Source organism: Drosophila tropicalis, unplaced genomic scaffold (assembly GCF_018151085.1).
Source record: "Drosophila tropicalis isolate 14030-0801.00 unplaced genomic scaffold, ASM1815108v1 contig_527, whole genome shotgun sequence".
NCBI classification, from domain to species: Eukaryota; Metazoa; Arthropoda; class Insecta; order Diptera; family Drosophilidae; genus Drosophila; species Drosophila tropicalis.
The window spans coordinates 388,499-408,268 of NW_027172999.1; the positions used below are offsets into that span (position 1 = coordinate 388,499).

General features: G+C 40.1%; 1 protein-coding gene across 3 annotated transcripts in view; it reads left to right on the forward strand.

Moving 5' to 3' along the window:
• Acadvl (Acyl-CoA dehydrogenase very long chain) overlaps window positions 1-19,770 on the forward strand; it is a 99,114-nt gene that overhangs the window by 49,028 nt on the left and 30,316 nt on the right. For all 3 annotated transcript variants that reach the window (XM_068287394.1, XM_068287395.1, XM_068287396.1), the window contains one exon: window positions 4,819-5,214. In XM_068287394.1, coding sequence (XP_068143495.1) covers window positions 4,819-5,214 — 396 coding nt within the window. The remainder of the gene's footprint in view (window positions 1-4,818; window positions 5,215-19,770) is intronic.

A 19,770-nucleotide genomic window follows, 5' to 3' on the forward strand; every position in this document is an offset into this window, starting at 1 on the left:
CTGTTAGCCGCGAGACCACGAACTGGAACTTTTGCATGGGTGCGTCGCATCCCAATCCGCTGGACAAATGATTCCGTTGCCAATGAGACTGTAGACCCAGTGTCAAGTAGAGCTCGGCAAGTGAAGGTCTTGCCCCGAGCGTCTTTCACTGATGTAAGAATGGTGGGCAAAAGCGTTTGCGAACCTGCATACGGAATATTCTCCAGGGTGTGACGAGAAACTCTCTTGCTGTGCTTTGGAACTGTTACTTGATGACATCGTGTAGTTTGAACATGATGACTAATAATAGCCGGGGATTCATCGTTAGATCCTGGGCTCTCAGGCTGATGAACTCGCACCGCGCTATCTCTGAATTCACGGCCAGTCGTCTGCTGCGCTGCATGAATCAGGGTGTTATGCTTTCTTTGACATACTCGACATGTATTCTTTGAATGACAGGTTGCAATCCTGTGGTTTGGGCTCAAACAGTTGAAGCACAAGTTGGCACTCCTCACGTGTGCGTGTCGTGCAACTGCATCAAGTGCTCTGAATTATTCACATCTTGATAGCGGATGAGCGTGCTGGCACAGAGTGCATGGCTCGATCAATGGCTGGGTTTCCGTGTTGACGTGATGAGTAGTAGCTATTCGTCGGCTGTGATTCGCTCGTGAAAGTTGGCTCGATTCCAACGTATCACCTCGGGAGAGCAGAAATTTGATAAAACTGTCGATCGTTACAGTGTAATCCTCAGATTCACTGTGCTCTGCCCATGCTTGCCGAGTGTTGTTGTCCACCTTTGCCAGTAGCACATGAATTAACCAGGGATCTCGATTCTCACACTCTAATGCTCTTAGTCCGCGAATTACTTCATCGGCTCCGTCAGCCAGCTTGCGAATCCCGCCAGAGTTTAGTACAGATGCCGTTGGGAGATTTAGAAAACTGTCAATGAAGGAACGAATGATTACATGTCTCTTATTGTAACGTTGGACCAGCCTGTCCCAAGCCTCACTATAGTTATCGTTGGTCACGGCAATGTGTTTAACCAACGAAAACGCTTCGCCAGACAAATAAGATTTCAGATAGTGAAACTTCTGACAACTGGTGAGATGCGGATCGCTGCCGATAGAACCAACAAACATATCCGAAAAATGTTGCCAGTCCTCATAATTGCCCGAAAATGTTGGTAGTTTGATCCGTTCATAGTGCAAGTTCACGTGACCTTCACGTGCCTCTGTTACAGAAAACCGGTTGTTGAGCGATCTGGCGGATTGCACTTGCAGCTCCTCCCGCGCAACACTCAACATCGAGTAAGTTGCGTAGTGCTTTTCCTCATATGGATCAATGTCCACGTCCGGATCTTCCCAGTCCGCATTGTCTTTATATGTGTGCAACTCCTCTGTGAGTTGTAGAAAACGAAGGTAGTTTTCTTGCAGTTGTTGCAATCGTGTGTCATAACTTGCCACTGCGTGGGTTTTCTCGATGAATGTATTTGCATTGTGGTAAGCCCGCGTGATTTGGCTTTTGCAGTAACCACGTTTTTGCATAACTGTCTGCATCGCGAATGAGGTTAGACACGGTCTCTTCCAACTAAGTACCGTCTAACTTTACACAACTTGCAAAATATTGAAATAAATCAGCAGCTAGTATCCGGCTCGAAGGACCAGAAATTTTGTATGTTCGGAAACCAACTGCCTAGTTAGACTGTTTTAAGGCGATACCGCCTATTTGATTTATTGTTCAATATATTTGCAATTTGTATAAAGTTACAACCGGTCAATTCAATGGTTTTTCCTAAACTAAGCTTTCTACCCGATATCGATTACATACCGATACCAGCGAACTCGATAACAATTTCATGGTAATATGACACTGCAATTCGATAATTATCTTACTGCACTAACAATATGGAATACAAGTCAAATTTCTTATATGCTAACAATAATAATGCATTTCGTTCAGAAACAAAATCATTTAGAGGCAATTCAGTTTGTCTCCTCTTTAGTTTCCAGTCAAGATATGCTGTAGGTGATTTTAATTTACCCGCTTTAGCATGGTGACCATGTTGCTGCGCTCTTTGTCACATGACTTTATTGATGGCCTTCTAGGCTTATCTTTATCCCAAGTCAATCCTGTCTTAAATTCTAATGGAAAATCGTTAGATCTTATTTTTGTATTGGATTCTTCTTATTGTGAGGTTTCTAGGATTGAACCATTTGTTCTTCCCGAAGACAAATTTCATCCTACATTAAATTTAAAAATTGATCTGCCCTTGCGTTCACCATTACTTGGTTCAAATGAGTTACCTCTAACTAGGTGCTTTCGTAAGACTGACTTTGCCAGCCTTAATGAATAAATTACTACCACCGATTGGTCTTATCTGTACAATTGTAGAGATATGAACTCAGGTGTTCGTTTTTTCTATGATACTCTGAATTCACTCTTTGATATTTGTGTGCCTCTTGGTAGGCTGGAGCGGCTTAACAAACCTCCCAGATTCTCTCGAGAGTTATCCAATTTGAAAAATGTGAAGACTCGATATATGCTCTGTGTACAGACTTCAAAGTTTATGATGCTTAATAAACAATGTTATAAGAATTATCTTCAGCGGTGTAAGCTTCAGTTTTCTTCTGAAACTAAACAATTTTATAACTTTGTTAATTCTAAACGTAAGACCTCTGTGCACCCATCTTTTTTGTCTTTTCAAAATAAAAAAGCGAGCACTGATCAGGCAATTGCCGATATGTTTGCGAATTTTTTCAAAACAACCTATTCCTCAACGGAATATCGAGCAAGTCCGTATCCTTATCATTTAGAAAAGGCTAATTACATTTTTAATCCAGTGATTGATGAAAGTTCTCTTCTTAGCGAACTTAAACTAGTTAAACCTAATTAATCTCCGGGGCCAGATGGTCTACCTGGATGTGTACTCAGGTTTTGTGCAAACGCATTATGTAAACCCATTTAAAAATTGTTTCTATTGTCTGTCGAATCTTCCTCCTTTCCATCTATTTGGAAAGAGTCGTATATCATTCCTCTGCATAAAAATGGCAAAAAGTCCGAAGCCTCTAACTACAGGGGTATCTCAAAATTGTACGCTATTCCACTTGTTATATTGTATACTCTACAATACAGTTGACATATGCTCATTTGGCATACAACATCCTACAATTGAATATTAATGGTAATACAGCTGGACGTTTTTTTGAGAACTACATTTTTTCTTCGGAACTTAATAAAAGGGCTTCAATAATTCTTCAAACTTTAACAATAGGCCTTGCGATTAATCCGGAAAATTTTGGAGCATAAACTCAAGCTACAGCGGAATTATATGGCACGAAGGATGTATATGTGGTATGATATGCCATCTTGCGTTTACAAAATACATGGAAAGTTTCATTTTGCTGTTTTACCTATTGGCCATTTATCTGAAGATGCCCAAGAGTCTCGCAACAAAGATTACACAAATAAAGAATTGAATCACGTGGAAAGTGCTCTTATTATTTCTATTCTTCATGTTTTAGGTATCGGTGTTAAGTATTTTCATTATTAGAATAGTATTTGAAGTGAATTATGGTAAAATATTATTAAAATATAAAATAATTCACTAAGTGTCCTTGTATTCGATAGTATAAACATTCTAGATATTACAAAAAAATGTTTAGTCCATTACACCAATTAGGAACAAAGTTACCGATTTTTGAGACGGTACGCACGGTTCTGTCCGTGTGTCGTCGAAAGTCGGAAATTTGTATTAAGTTCAACATTAAACTTTTATAAAGGGATCTATATTTTGAGATTCTTACTCGAAATCTTTAATACTACTGCCAATACCGCCATCCTACATATATTATTTATTAGCATTAATAATTGAGGCGATCTAGACATGTCCGTCCATATGTGCACTCCGTAGGAAAACCTACGTTATTTAGATTCAAGTAGTTTGTACGGTGATTAAGTTAAGTTACAGCTAAAAAGCTACACCCCCTGTGATTTAGACCAGAGACGGACTGGTGATAATAGATTGTGAATAAAATAAAATAATATCGTGACGTCGATTTACTTTATTTAATTAAAATCTTCGCGAGGAGTCAGTGCAGTCTCCGCTTTGCTGTATTTGATATTCGACGTAAAATATACATCCTTACCTTATCAGATAAAAGTATTCTTTTTGCAGTTTTTGAAGATTCTAACTAAAACTACACTAGGTTTTTTTTAAATGCTATTTTTGTTTTACTTCTTAAATTTATTAAATATTAGGCCATAATTGTTACCGGAAAAAATCTTTAGTTTTGTTTAACCTAAAGAAATGCACAAGATTTATAAATGTTCCGAACCTAGTAACCGTAAGGTACAATAATTCTAAATAATTACATTACGTCTACATAAAATTTGTTGTTCAATTGAATCTGATCACTTGATCTTGTCGGAAGCTGTAAAAAGAGCTCCACTGCATGGGCTGCTATCGAATATTATGTCAAATGCTCGTCACTACTTTACAAGTTATCCTACACTTCTTATGAACTTATAAAACTGACCACATGTCTGTAGAATATGTTGCAACTCAATGAATGTATAATAGGAGTTTTTTTTTTTAGGAATTTTTGTATTACTTTTTACTTGAATAGCGATACACAAGCGCTATTAAATAAAGTGCTTGAATCCAAACATTTACATCAATATTGAAATTGCAATTATTTAAATTTAAACGTATAGATACGCAGTCAGAAAAGCTGAGGAATAAATAATAATATTTAACTGCTTACGAATAATCTAGATAATTTAAATTCACATGTTAAGGTTCAATTCATTTTTTGTAAATACTGTTTTCATGTTTTGCAGCCAGTCGATTATGGTGGCTTGGGCTTGAACAACACGCAATACGGAAGACTTTGTCAAATAGTTGGTGCAAACGATCTAGGCCTTGGAATAACAATTGGTGCACATCAAAGTATAGGGTTTAAGGGAATACTTCTCTATGGTACACCTGAGCAAAAGGCTAAATACTTGCCTATGGTATCCTCTGAAAAGGTGTATGCGGCATTCGCACTAACCGAGCCTAGTTCAGGCTCTGACGCTGGTTCGATCAAATGTCGGGCTGTTAAAAATAATGATAACAATTATTATATACTAAATGGCTCAAAGATTTGGATATCTAATGGAGGAATCGCTGATATTATGACCGTTTTCGCACAAACAGAGCAGGTGGATAAAAAAACGGGTCAAAAAAAAGATAAGGTAAGTTTTTTTCATATCAAATAAATTTATTTATAACCTGCGAAAATATAAGCGACATATATATATTATTTATTCTTTATTAATGGTCTATGATTTTAAGAAAAATTATTATCTTGTTTACATTAATGGTGGTTGTAAAAATAACAACAATGATTATAATTTTAATAAACAAAGCGAAACTACCGATTGTTCCTGTGGGAGCTATATGATATAGTCACCCGACTGATGATCAAATTCGGCAGAGGTGTTTATATATGTAATAAACTAACCAATATTAATTTCACGACAATAACTCAGAAATTAACGACATTATTGTATGACAGCTGTTTGATATAGTGGTTAGATCCGGCTGAATCCGAGATATACAAACTGTGCAGTATATTCAAGCCTACATGCAAAATTTCAGCTCTGTAGCTCTTACAGTCTAGGAGGAGTTTGCGTTGATCCAGACAGACCAACGGACAGACGGACATAGCTATATGAACTTGTCTTGTCGTGCTGATCGAGAATATATATACTTTATACTTTATACACTTCTGACCAATTCTTTACGCTCTTCCGGCGTTGCTGCTAGCGCTGTTTGAGTATGGTTAAGTGGTCCTTGACAAAATCTGCTTTATTGAATTTGCAGAGGCGTAAGTGAGTGTGGCAAAGCTTTTTATCAAGTAAACATGTCGAATTTGGTGTCTCTAGCTAGGAAAGTTTTTGAAAAAATCGGTTTTAAATTTGCGGAGGCGGAAATGGGCGTGGAACAAACTCGATCACCAAACGTAAAATTGCAGATGAACAAATAGAATTCCGCTTTCGCATTATATTATTAATATTTGTGTCCTATTTATTGTTGCGATTTGAATCTATAACAGGTTGAAGAGTGTTGTAGGCGATTTATCATATATATCTTAATTTAATGGATTGATTTGGCCTCCCCAGGAATCTACAATCAAAATTTTTTAAGTGCTGCGTTTTGACTTTGTCATTAAGGCTAAAAACACAATATTTGACTTCTGCAAAAATACCTGAACATGGCATGCAGAATCACAAAAACAGAAAACAAAAAAAAAAAAAAAAAAAAAAAAAAATTGCATTAGCGCTGATAATTAAAAACAATTGGAGGTGGGAAAATCTTATTTCGGGTTGAGTGCGGTGTTTTGGGTTAAGTCGCTCAACCAGAAAATTTTGTACTATTACTTATATGGTAGTATAAACAATATGGTTTTGTCACTTATTAATTGCTCGTTGCTTTATTTATTTGATCTGATCACTTTGGATTTTGCATTTCCAACTGCCTATCTGCTCGCAGACAGAGTAGTTAGAGAGTTAGATATTCAACAATAAAGAGAGCATCTTCGCTTGCAAGGCAGAGCGAGAGACGCTTTATGAAATCAAAGAGTGAGGAATCTAGATCAATAGTCATAATGGTGCTTAAACAGTGGTTGCAATACCACTGTTTCTTATGCTTTGGACACTGGGCCTACTAATTAATTAATTTAATTTAATTAAAAAATTTTATTTTAATTTCTACTATTACTGTAAAATTTCGGCCAATGCTCCGCCCACCTCTAGAAACAAAGAATAATGGATTTTCCATTATTATACATGTAATGGATTTATTTTCATATGAACAAATAGAAAGTTTTAACATAAGATCAGTGAGGTGAAACTATAAAATGCAAAGCGGGTTAACTAAGAGTAACACATCAGATTTTATTCATAATTAATTAATTTCTAAACATTTGTATTATTGTAATGTATTATTATTATTGTTTCTTTTATTCTTTTCTTGTAACTTTTCACTGTGATAGTCACTTGCTAAGTGATTTCTCTCAAATTCTATCTCTCCGTTCAAAAACACCCTTGCTCTGCCTACTTATATCCTAACGGTGAAAACATACGATGCGTCTTGCGCTTTGTCACGCGTCACGATCTCCGTCCCTCTCTTTCACTTTCTATTTCCTTAGTCTTTCTTTGGTGTCGGCATGCAGCCACACCAGACGGTAGCTAGAAAGAGAAAGACGTTGATCGTAAGCATTGGCTGTCCGAAACAAAAGAACTACAGTTAGCTTTGATATTCGAATAGGTTAATGTGCCCTCCATTGGCGTATCGAATAAAAATAAAAACGGAGAATAACAAAGGGGCCCACATGGGCGTAGTTTGACTTAAAGAGTAATGTGATTCGTCACACGGTGTCTTTACTTTGCGCGGACGAAATAGACCGTGATTCGCCCACGCCGCTTAATCTGTATACGGAACAGCCGGTCATCCGCCCACATCAGGAAACGATAATTCCTCCGCGGTTCGTCTTGGGAGAGTTCAATCACCCGGTCTCTGATTTCAGCCGGGACCCGCCTATTGGGGGTGTCGACGAACCATTCCGGTGGTGGGCGGCCCAATTGAGGGCTGATGGGAGGGCCTCCGGCACTTAAATAGCCATGGATCGACGCAAGGGGCCTCGCGAAGTTGGTGCAGAGCTACTGCCGGTTGGCAGACTAATGGCGCCGTTTGCGGTAGAAATCGATGGCCGAGGGTGGAGTACGGAGAGATCCAAGGGCATCTCTTCATCTTCGTGGTCGGATGACGTCTCCTTGTGCGTGGCTTCAGTTAGGCGAACACCTGGGCTCGTTGAAGGGCTTATGAGCTCATACTCGGGCCGCAGAGGAGTGTCCGGTATGGCTGCTTCTACTACTCCTGGAGGGTGACGTCTGTCAGTACACTCACACACGGGCTGCGGAGGGGGTGTCCGCTGTGAGCGGGTCTGTGTCTGCGTGGGTCCTAGGGTGGTCGTGCACGGGCCGCAGAGGGGTGTTTGATACACGGGGAGCCGGCGAATTGAACCTGGATCCACAGTCAGCGGCGACGGGAGCTCTATAGTCCTCCATGGGGACGGCGAGCACTTCGTTAGAGTCCGACCCCGAGACGATCGTCTCTTCCGGGCTGGCTGCCCCCACCGGACCAGTTGACACTCATAGGTCCTCTAGAGGGCGACGGATAGGACCGGGCCATTCCGAGGGGTTCGGTGTTCTGTGCCGGGGGCGAGAGTGTGACTACCGATAGAATTACGGCGCGCTCCGGTCGGGTCATACCCAAGGCTAACTGAGCCTCGTTGGATGTTTTCTCCCCAGTCTGTTGAGATTTGCTTGTCGAGGGTCGCTCGTCCAGGCCGTCGATTGCAGCCACTTCCATCCGGCAAAGACGGACCGGGTCTTCGGGTGGGTTGCCATCTTGAGTTGGACCGGGTACTGCGGGTGAACCAGGGCCATGCTCCCTTTCCCACACGGCATCATCTCCTAGCCGATGCGGGCTATGTCGGCTTCACGATCGCTGTCGCCTTTTTCTGGCTGTGACATACTGTAAAATATAAAGTGTGTTAAAGCTACCCTGTATTCTGAGTGTGCCTAACGGGGCCCTATTAGCGGACGTTGACGATACTTTGCGCAGTACGTTCAAGTGGCCTTTACGACACCAGGACAAAGCCTGTTACGCGCGAGCCCAAGCAGATAACTGCCCACCTCTCACCCGACCGATCTAGGGGTGCAGCCGTATAACGCACGGCACGAATCGCGTGGACAAATACACAATAGAAAAAACAGACAAACAAATAATACTATAGCTATCTATTAACTAAATGGGATAGGATAGATGTTTTACGCATATTAATAGAAAACTCTGAGCCGATTACAGGGAATAGAAGGTTGTAATCAGAGCAGAGGACCCTAAAAGGTTCATGCATGGCATAAATAGAAGAACAACGACTAAGGGATAAAGGTATCAAAGGATGTATACTCCTTCTACATGGTACCGACAGATTTACCTGAGCTATAACTCGGGCGAGTCGATATCACCAATTGTGCATAAAAATGACACCAAGCATAATTCTACGGTTAGTTAGGGACGGAAGGTTAATCAAGAGAAGTCTACTAGAATACGAAGGCAAATAGCAAGAACTGCTTTTGAACGGATTCAAGTCTAATCTGGTGCGACTCATATTGAGGTGACCAAATGCAAGATCCAAATCTAAAGTAGGAAGGACCAGCGAAGTAAAAAGAACTTTAGTTGTATAGGGGTGGTGGAAATATGGGTGTTAAAATTTAACTTATGGTCCATAAGTAAGCCCAAATCATTCATATTATTTAGACGTTCCAAAGGGCTTTTGTTCAGAAAATAAGTGACCAGTTGAGGAGACTTACGAAAAAAAGTCTTTACCTTACATTTGGTAGTGTTAAGATTTAGTAGATTAAACTGGCACCAGGATTGAAAGTTTTTAAGATCAGCTTGTAGCCGACTAAATGAATTTGTGTCTTTATAAGTAAGACAAAGCTTGACATCGTCAGCATACAAGTTAACATGGGCAAATGAATATAGCTAATACTGCACTTGGCAGTGGCCACGATCGCTGGGTCAGCGATCCCACGGTCTGGGTAATATGAGCCGGCCCGCAAGACGTTGACCGCTGCTAGCGGCACGAGGCGCAGTGTCAGCATTCCGATGGCCAATGCTTAGGGTTCTTGGGTAGTTTATTTAATAATGTTAAGTTAGTTATAATTCGGACTCCAAGCGCACAAAACTGTGGCTTGTAATAAATCAAACATAAATAAAGATATAAATTAACATTTATATAACTGGCGCCCAACTAAAATTAAAAGTGCCCAAAACTAAAAAAAAAAAAAAAAACAATTCTAAGTAAAATAGAATTGAAATAAAAAACACAAAAAGTCTAAACATTGTAGTGAACAAATTATCACTACAAAAATAAAGGAAACTAAAAGTGCCCACAACTTAAAAAAACAATTCTAAGTAAAATAGAATTGAAATAAAAAACAAAAAACACAAAAAGTTTAAGCATTGTAGTGAACAAATTATCACTGCAAAAACAAAGAAAAAATAAAAAAGAAAATACAACAACATAGTCACGTCACTGGGCTGGTGACGGCAGCGGCGAAGAAAAAGAAATTGAAGACGAGAAGCAGCAACAACAAACGAAAAAAACTCCACCAGAATACCGTCGGCCACAATCCAGCAACAAGAGGGCATAGAAATTTAACAACAGGAAAATGAAAATGTAAGTGAGATTTTTGTTGTCTAAATAAATAAATCTGGGATTGTGTAAATATTCAATAAATCGCTTGGCATTAAAGGTGGTTGTTAAACAAAAAATTTGAAGTTGACATTCTCTGTTTTAATTGAATCGAAAACATTTTACACTATTAAACGAAATATTTGTTCCCGTCTGTTCATGTGGAGAGATAACCAAAAAAATAGTGAGAGTAGTGACGAAGAATTACTAAAGGTTATAGAAGGCAACACTGAGCAAGTGAAAGATACGTACACCAATAATCAGAAAAATGCACAGATGCAGTCTACTTTCACACAACAGTTAAACCTCGAAATGGAGTCTTTAAGGACTCAGTTAGAAAGTTTAAAACCAGTCGCACCGGAAGTTGAGGTTTATAGGGATGCCGAAATCATCCCAGGAATAGAGTGTAAGGAACCATTAGATATTGTTAGATCCTTGCCAGATTTTGATGGCAATCAAAACGAATACATTTCATGGCGCTCCGCAGCTTCATTCGCATACGAACTATTTCGACCCTATAGGGGCAGTTCCGCCCACTACCAGGCAGTAGGCATAATCAGGAATAAGGTTAAAGGTGCCGCTAGTTCCACTCTAGCATCGTACAACACTGTAAAAAATGTCGATGCGATCATAGCTCGACTAGACTTCACCTATGCTGACAAAACGCCCATTCGCGTTATTCAGCAAAAGTTGGGAACCTTACGACAGGGGGAACAATCGCTGTCTCAGTACTATGACGAGGTGGAAAAAACATTGACCCTCCTCACTAATAAAACAATAATGACACATGAGGCAGCGTCAGCGAACGTGCTTAATGAGCAGTTTAGGTCCGACGCGCTACACTCCTTTGTGTCGGGGCTTAAGAAATCCCTCAGGGCGGTAGTACTACCGGCAAAACCCAAGGATTTACCCACTGCGCTAGCATTAGCGCACGAAGCTGAAGTAAGCCACGACTACGCAGCCTTCGCTGCAAGCTTTGCGCGGGCTACCGAGGAAAAAGCTCAGGGCCCCTTCGAACAAAAGAACCAAAATTTTCGAAACAATACTAGCCAGAATAAGAGCTCAGAAAATAGCCAAGGGGCATACAAGAAGACTCCTCATTATACTAGAGTTCAGGAAAAACCAAATAACAAAGGGAAGCCACCACAAAATCCTGGGGCTCAGGCGTTCTCAACACCAGAACCCATGGAGGTTGACTCCTCTTCAAAGTATAAGCAACCAACCAGATATTCGGGAAATAAGTCCACAAAATCTGGATTCGGCTCGAAAAAGAATCAGCAGGTTCATTTCACGTCTCAGGATTCCCCTGAGGAAGAAGCCTATCAGACAAAAGCAGAGGCGAGCGCTCTGGCAGCTAGTGATGACCTTTCAGATAGTGAAGAATCTTGTAATTTTTTAGGGAACACTCCCTTCTACCGTTCATCACGAGAACAGTAGGAGGAAAAACAATTAAATTACTTATCGATACGGGGGGCCTCAAATTATATTCGTCCAATGGCGGTACTAAAATTCATCACCCCCGCAGAAAAACCATTTAATGTCAGATCCATACATGGGACCTCAAAGGTAACGGAAAAATGCCCAATACATATTTTTGGCCTTAAAGCACATTTCTTCTTGATAAATATCCCGGAAGATTTCGACGGCATAATTGGTTTCGACCTTTTAAAAAAAGTCGGAGCAACTATCAATCTGCTAAACAACCAAATAGTTACAAAAAATGGATCTGAATCCATTAATTTTACCCGTTGCCCACAAGTAAATTTCATTTATATCGACGATACAGACGTCCCGGCTGCTGTTCTTAAGTCTTTCAACAAGATGATGGATGAAAGAGTAGGAGCGTTTGCAGACCCTGACGAGGCTCTGCCATATAACATAAATACTGTAGCAACTATTCGAACAAATGGGGAACCGGTATACTCCAGATTATACCCGCTCCCAATGGGCGTTACGGACTTTGTCAATGCAGAAGTTAAACAACTTCTAGCCCACGGCATAATTCGACCCTCAAAATCTCCCTACAATAATCCGACCTGGGTGGTCGACAAAAAAGGAACAGATGAAAACGGCTTCCATAAAAAGAGGCTAGTAATTGATTTTAGGAAACTAAACCAAAATACTACCGATGACAAGTACCCTATCCCAATGATTTCAACAATCTTGTCGAACATGGGAAAGGCCCAATATTTTACAACATTGGACCTTAAATCGGGATTTCATCAAATAACACTAGCGGAAAAAGACAGGGAGAAAACTGCTTTTTCTGTCAATAATGGAAAGTACGAATTCTGCAGACTTCCCTTCGGTCTCAAGAATGCACCCAGTATTTTCCAGAGGGCCATCGATGACGTCCTTAGGGAAAAGATAAGTAGAACATGCTACGTCTATATAGACGATGTTATTATTTTTTCTGAGACAAAGGAAGACCATGTTAGGGACATTGAATGGGTCCTTAAAAGCCTTCAGGACGCGGGGATGCGAGTATCACAGGAAAAATCCAAATTTTTTAAAAAAGTGTGGAGTATCTGGGATTTATCGTATCTAGGGATACGATTTGATCTCAGATCATTTCTCGGGCTTGCCAGCTATTATCGCTGCTTCATAAAAGACTTCGTGAAAATCGCAGGTCCCCTTACAGATATTCTAAAGGGCGATAATGGAAAAGTTAGCAAGAACATGTCTCGGAAAATAAAAATCGAGTTTAGTTCAGAACAATTGCAGACATTCTCCAAGCTAAAAGATATTTTAGCATCAGAGGAAGTTTTTTTAGCCTACCCAGATTATCGACAACCATTCGATCTTACCACAGATGCGTCTGGTGATGGGCTAGGCGGTGTCCTTTCACAAAAAGGCAGACCAATCACCATGATATCCCGTAAATTACATAATAACGAAAGAAATTTTGCGACTAACGAAAGAGAGCTTCTTGCCATAGTGTGGTCACTAAAAAGCTTGAGAAACTACCTTTACGGGGTAAGAGACCTAAATATATTTACCGACCATCAGCCATTAACCTTCGCCGTATCAGACAAAAATTCGAATGCGAAACTAATACGCTGAAAGGCATATATTGATGGACATGGCGCAAAAATAATTTATAAGCCAGGAAAGGAAAACTTCGTAGCAGACGCCCTTTCGCGTCAGAACATTAACGCTCTCGAAGCACCAGATTCGGAATCCGATAGGGCAACCTGCCATAGTGAAGAGTCTCTGTCCTACACTATTGATGTATCCGATAAGCCCTTAAATTGTTTTCGAAACCAGATTGTGATTGAACAAGCAGAGTTTCCTTCGGTAAGGACATTCGTTCTCTTCCAGAGTAAGTCCAGGCACATAATACGCACATCAAACCCCGGTTCACTCTTACAGACACTGCAAGATGTAATAAATGCTGAAGTGGTAAACGCAATACATTGCGAACTGCCAACTCTTGCCCTCATTCAGCATAAATTGGTCGAACTTTATCCGGCAACAAAATTCTGGTACTGCAAACACATCGTTACAGATGTACCAGACAAGTCGAAACAAAAAGAAATTGTAGTGACCGAACATAACAGGGCGCACCGTGCAGCCCAGGAAAACATGAAACAAATTCTGCAAGATTATTTTTTTCCCGAACATGGGAAAATTGACCACAGAAATTGCAGCCAATTGCAAGATCTGCTCTGTCGCAAAATATGACAGGCATCCAAAAAAACATAAGTTGGGTACCACACCAGTACCAGCTTACGCAGGAGAATTCTTACACATCGACGTTTTTTCCACAGATAAAAGATTCTTCCTGACCTGCATAGATAAGTTTTCTAAATTTGCGATAGTCCAACCTATAGCATCGAGAGCCATAGTTGACGTAAAGCCGGCCATTCTACAGTTAGTCAATTACTTTGTTAATGTTAAGACAATATATTGCGATAATGAAAGGTCAATAAACTCTGAAACAATAAGGTCCCTCCTTTTAAATGAGTTTGAAATAAAATCGTCAACGCCCCACCCCTACACAGTACATCTAATGGCCAAGTGGAAAGATTCCACAGCACGTTACTTGAGATCGCACGATGCGACAAAATAACAACCCAAGCTAGCGACACTATCGATGTTATATTACTAGCAACAGTAAAGTATAACAGGTCAATCCATTCAGTCTTGAACAAAAAACCAATTGAAGCAGTTCATGAAACTACGGTAGAAGAGGGATTGCAAATTGCCAAAAAGATAAAAGACGCTCAGAGCAAACAGATGGAACAGGAAAACAGAACTAGAATAGACAAAAAATACCAACGGGGTGACAAAGTCTTGGTAAAGTCAAACAAACGGCTTGGTAACAAACTTACTCCTTTGTACAAGGAAGGAATTGTAGAGGCTGACCTAGGAACTAAAGTCCTTTTAAAGGGGAGGGAGGTCCATAAGGACAATTTAAAATAGAACCTCTAAAATTGTTTTTCTAAAATTAGGTTTACACACTTCTACAACTACTAGAGTAATAAGACTATTTTATAATATCAGAAATTACAGAACGGACTTTATACTGATACTGATAATACTGAGGACACACGCGACAATGACCATGAAAATCACAGACTATACCAAAGCAGACTTTATACAGATACTGGACGGAGACGTGACAGTTTGGAAAGAGTACAGCTACCTCGGACATACGACAAACATTACCTCGTACAGGACATACGCGGACGAGACCAGGAAAACTATTGAATTCTTTAAGGAAGATCATATTAAAAGAATTATTTTGACAGATATTAGGAAAATCGACACACTACTGGAAACAATGACGGTTCATCATAGAGGCGCTAGAAGCCTAAATATTTTAGGCACTGCATTGAAAGTAGTGGCCGGAACTCCTGATTTTGACGACTGGGAACAGATCAAATTTAAACAAGAACAATTAATAGAGTCAGAAAATAAACAAGTCAAGATCAACAACAAATTACAGGAAAAACTAAATGCAATAACGAGCTCCATAAACCAAATAAGTAAAACAGAAAATGTCAATCACGAACACTTTTATGAAACCATCCTAGCAAAAAACAGAATGGTCATTTCAGACCTTGAAAATTTAATTCTAACAACCACTTTGGCAAAAGCGAATTTGTTGAACCCAATAATCCTCGATGACTTGGATGTCAATGAAATGACTAACAAAAATCTCACAAATATTAGTGTGTCAGATTTATTAGATGTAGGTAGTATTAAGGTTTTTCAAAATTTTAACATTTTGTACTTTTTAATCAAATATCCTCACCCAGAATCTGATTGTAAGAAAATCAGCCTTTACCCGGTAGAGCGGGATAACATCATTTTAGATTTTAATAACAGAAACGTAGTTGCTGATTGTGGTACGGAGCTATTCTCAGTCGAGGGTTGCCAATTGGCGGTAACCACAACATTCTGCAAAAGATCGCCCACGAATGGCTGCACGCAACAATTAGTAGCCGGAACTCAAGCCCATTGTAGCTCCAGACCAGGTCACCTGGAACCCTTGATAGTTGTGGACGAGGGAATGGTTATCATCAACGACGCCACCATGGACATCATAGACGAAGTCGGCAACGAAAAAAGGGTGAACGGCACCTACCTGGTGACATTCACCGACAAAATTACCATCAACCAAACAACGTTTGTCAACAAGTATGATGTGCTCAGAAAGAAGCCAATGGTGTCAGCCGAGTCACAAATCAACATTACGAGGTACCGGGAACACTTAAGCCTGCCTTTTCTCCACGAGCTGAGCATAAACAACCTCCGGCATATAACCGGACTACGCTCAAAAATAATATCGGGCCCTGTATTGAGCAGCAGTGTCACTATTGGGATAGTCGTAATTTGCTTCGCAATTTATCTGGCTATTCGCAGACTCCAGAGACGCAACCTAGTAACAACTCTTCAAAAGTCTCTTGACCTACAGAAGTCCGGGGACGGCCTCCACTTAAGCGAGGGAGGAGTTAACATGGGCAAATGAATATAGCTAATACTGCACTTGGCAGTGGCCACGATCGCTGGGTCAGCGATCCCACGGTCTGGGTAATATGAGCCGGCCCGCAAGACGTTGACCGCTGCTAGCGGCACGAGGCGCAGTGTCAGCATTCCGATGGCCAATGCTTAGGGTTCTTGGGTAGTTTATTTAATAATGTTAAGTTAGTTATAATTCGGACTCAAGGCGCACAAAACTGTGGCTTGTAATAAATCAAACATAAATAAAGATATAAATTAACATTTATATAACTTACATAAGCACACGCAAATGAACAATGATTGATGGAAGATCGTTAATGAATAGTGTGAGAAGCAGAGGGCCAAGATGACTACCTTGAGGTACACCAGAAGTCACAGGAATGGAATCGGAAAAAGAAGACCTAAAAAGTACCCTCTGTTTTCTAATTATTAAATATTCTCTAACCCAAGAAAGGAAAAGGGGTGGAAACCCAATGTCGCTCAGCTTAGAAAGTAATAGGGTACGATTAACGGAATCAAAGGCTTTGCTGAAGTCAGTATTTATGACATCAGTTTGTTTAGCATTTTTGAACCCCTTGATAATTATAGAGGTAAATTCTAAAAGGTTAGTGGTTGTAGACCTTCGTTTCACAAACCCATGACCAACAGCTGAGTTCATATCTCTACAATTGTACAGATAAGACCAATCGGTAGAGATAATGTTTTTATTAAGGGTGGCAAAGTCAGTCTTACGAAAGCATCTAGTTAGAGGTAACTCATTTGAACCAAGTAATGGTGAAAGCAAGGGCAGATCAATTATTAAATTTAATGTAGGATGAAATTTGTCTTCGGGAAGAACAAATGGTTCATTCCTAGAAACATCACAATAAGAAGAATCCAATACAAAAATAGGATCTAACGATTTTCCATTAGAATTTAAGACAGGATTGACTTGGGATAAAGATAAGCCTAGAAGGCCATCAATAAAGTCATGTGAGAAAGAGCGCAGCAACATGGTACATTTTTCTGTTGGTTAGCGGGTAAATTAAAATCACCTACAACTATGAGCATATCTTGACTGGAAACTAAAGAGGAGACAAACTGAATTGCCTCTAAATGATTTAAATATACCACCATGTCTGACAATGGTGGAATATAGGAGCCAGTAATAAAAGCATTAAAAAATTTAAAATTTACTTTAACACCGACAAACTCAATCTCCTGGGTACTAGAAAATTGAATCATTTCAGATGATAAAGCAGTATCAACAGCTATCAGAACGCCACCACCTATGTGAGAAATCCGGTCACGTCTGACAATAGAAAAGTTTGTGGAAAAAACCAATGCATCAGCAATATCAGGTTTTAGCCACGTCTCTGTAAAAGCTAGAATGTTATGTTCAAAAGAAAGACTATCTACATAGAGATTAGGAAGTTTAGATTTCAGTCCTCTAACGTTCTGGTAACCCAGGTTAAGGGACGAAGCTAGTTTTTTGACACACCAGCGGATGCTGATGTGGCAGGAATAGTTTTAGTTGTTGTTGTTGGCAAGCGAATCGGTTGCCGATTTTTCTTTTTTACAGTATATTCCTTAACTATTATATGTTTTGACCAAAAGTCTTCTCAACATATAGTGTCGAAGATATTGGCAGAAACACTAATTTTAAAGGACGAAATGTCCCGAGAATAAAAAAAATTTAAACTTCTCCACCGCAATATTACATCATCAGATGTGACAACAGGGTCTAGCCTAGAAACAAATATATGTTTCTTTGATGGTATGCCAACGAGAGGCCGCAGCTGCAACGTTGGACAAGTCACCCACTGAGGCAGTCAACTTGTTTACGTTGCCCTCGATACTTTTAGAACTATTGGCAATATCTATTGGAATGGTTAATTGCCTGGACACATCGGACACTACAATAGGCATCGTTTTTAAGAGATCATTCCCAGGTGATACCGGTAATTCCTTACTAATAGCATTCACAACCGGGCTCTTAAACGAAATCAATTGCTGTACATTAGGAGTGGACGGTGCATGAGACCGGTCGGGGACGATAAGAGACGCTGGCGGGTCTACAGATGCAGAAACACCCCAAGGACTGGTCCTTTTACGTTTCCGAGACTCCTTCGTAAGCGATAAACTTCTGAACTGAGTCTCCACCGCAGTAAACTCCGCTTGGAGTTTATTAAAATCTGCCCTTAAAGTGTCAAAACTATCTCTAGTCCGCCTCATGAATTAGCGCATCTTATTCTCGACCTCCCGGCAAGCATCACACCCATATTTTAAGCCACCACCTTTAGCAATAGACTCCTTGATTCTGCCTGTGTAACCTGCACACTTAACGTGAACCGCATTGTCACACAACCAACAAAGAATATAATCATGGGAGTCAACCGCATTAGTGGCAACTACGCAATTATTTTTTGAGCAGACAACCATTAATTTTGTCATAAAGTTTAATTTAATTAAAAAAGGAAATACAAAAAAATAAAAAAAATACAAATTCTAAAGGTAAAAAATGTATGTATAAGAATATACTGACCAGTTCTGACACAAGGGGTTAATGTAAGAGTAAGCCTTCACACCTAAAGAATTAAAAGAACAAGAATGCACAAAAATAAAAAACACGTATCACAGAGTCGCGGGTAGGCAAAAGACGAGAGCGCAAATAAAAAAAAAAGAATAGAAAAGAGCGGGAGAGCGCGTCAAATTGAACACATGCTACAACAATTTGTACGCAAGAGCGCGAGAGTTAGTTAAAACGGTAAAGAAACGAAGTGCCGAAGCCAAAGAGATAAGCAAAACAACAACACCGTTAATGCAAGTATTGTTGTAGGTTTTGATTTTATTTAAATTTAAACACAAACACAAAAGCGACAGCAAGAACTCGCGAAATGAAAATAAAATTCGGATGCTGAAATTATTATTAATTAAACCGATAATGAATTTAAGAGTTATAGAAAAGTATTTAATCGCGAGAAAACAATAAAAGTTGATAAGCGCAAAAAAACACGTCCGTCCTCTGCAACGAGTGAAAGTTCTTCCGCGCGAAGAGCCCCGTTGACGTTGGGCAGGCGCACCCACCAACAAGTGGTCACCCTTAAAATATCTTTAAGCGGTGTCCTCGTGCGGGCCGTGGGTACGAGGTGTCCCGAGGCCGATGTCTTCAAAAGGACAGAGTTCTTGGAGTTCGTTGTCATCACTATTGAAGGCCTTCAAATCAGTTTTGCGTTAAATCCTTCGTTGGCATTAGATGCTTGGACGCCAGTCGCTTCGTCTCAGATCGTATTATTTTTCCTGATACTGGGAGGCGTTAATTAGGTTCTCGTGTACCAGCTTGAAAACATCTCTCATTCGTCTGACGCGCTCGATTGGACTAGAGGGTTCGTTCCCAGAGACATCTGTTACTTGGTCATAAAGAGCTCCGGGCATACGGGGTTCCCGTCCTAATGTGGTGTAAGCCGGACTGAATCCGGTGGTATCATTGACCCTTGAATTGATAGCTAGTGTTATTTCTGGAAGCCATTGATCC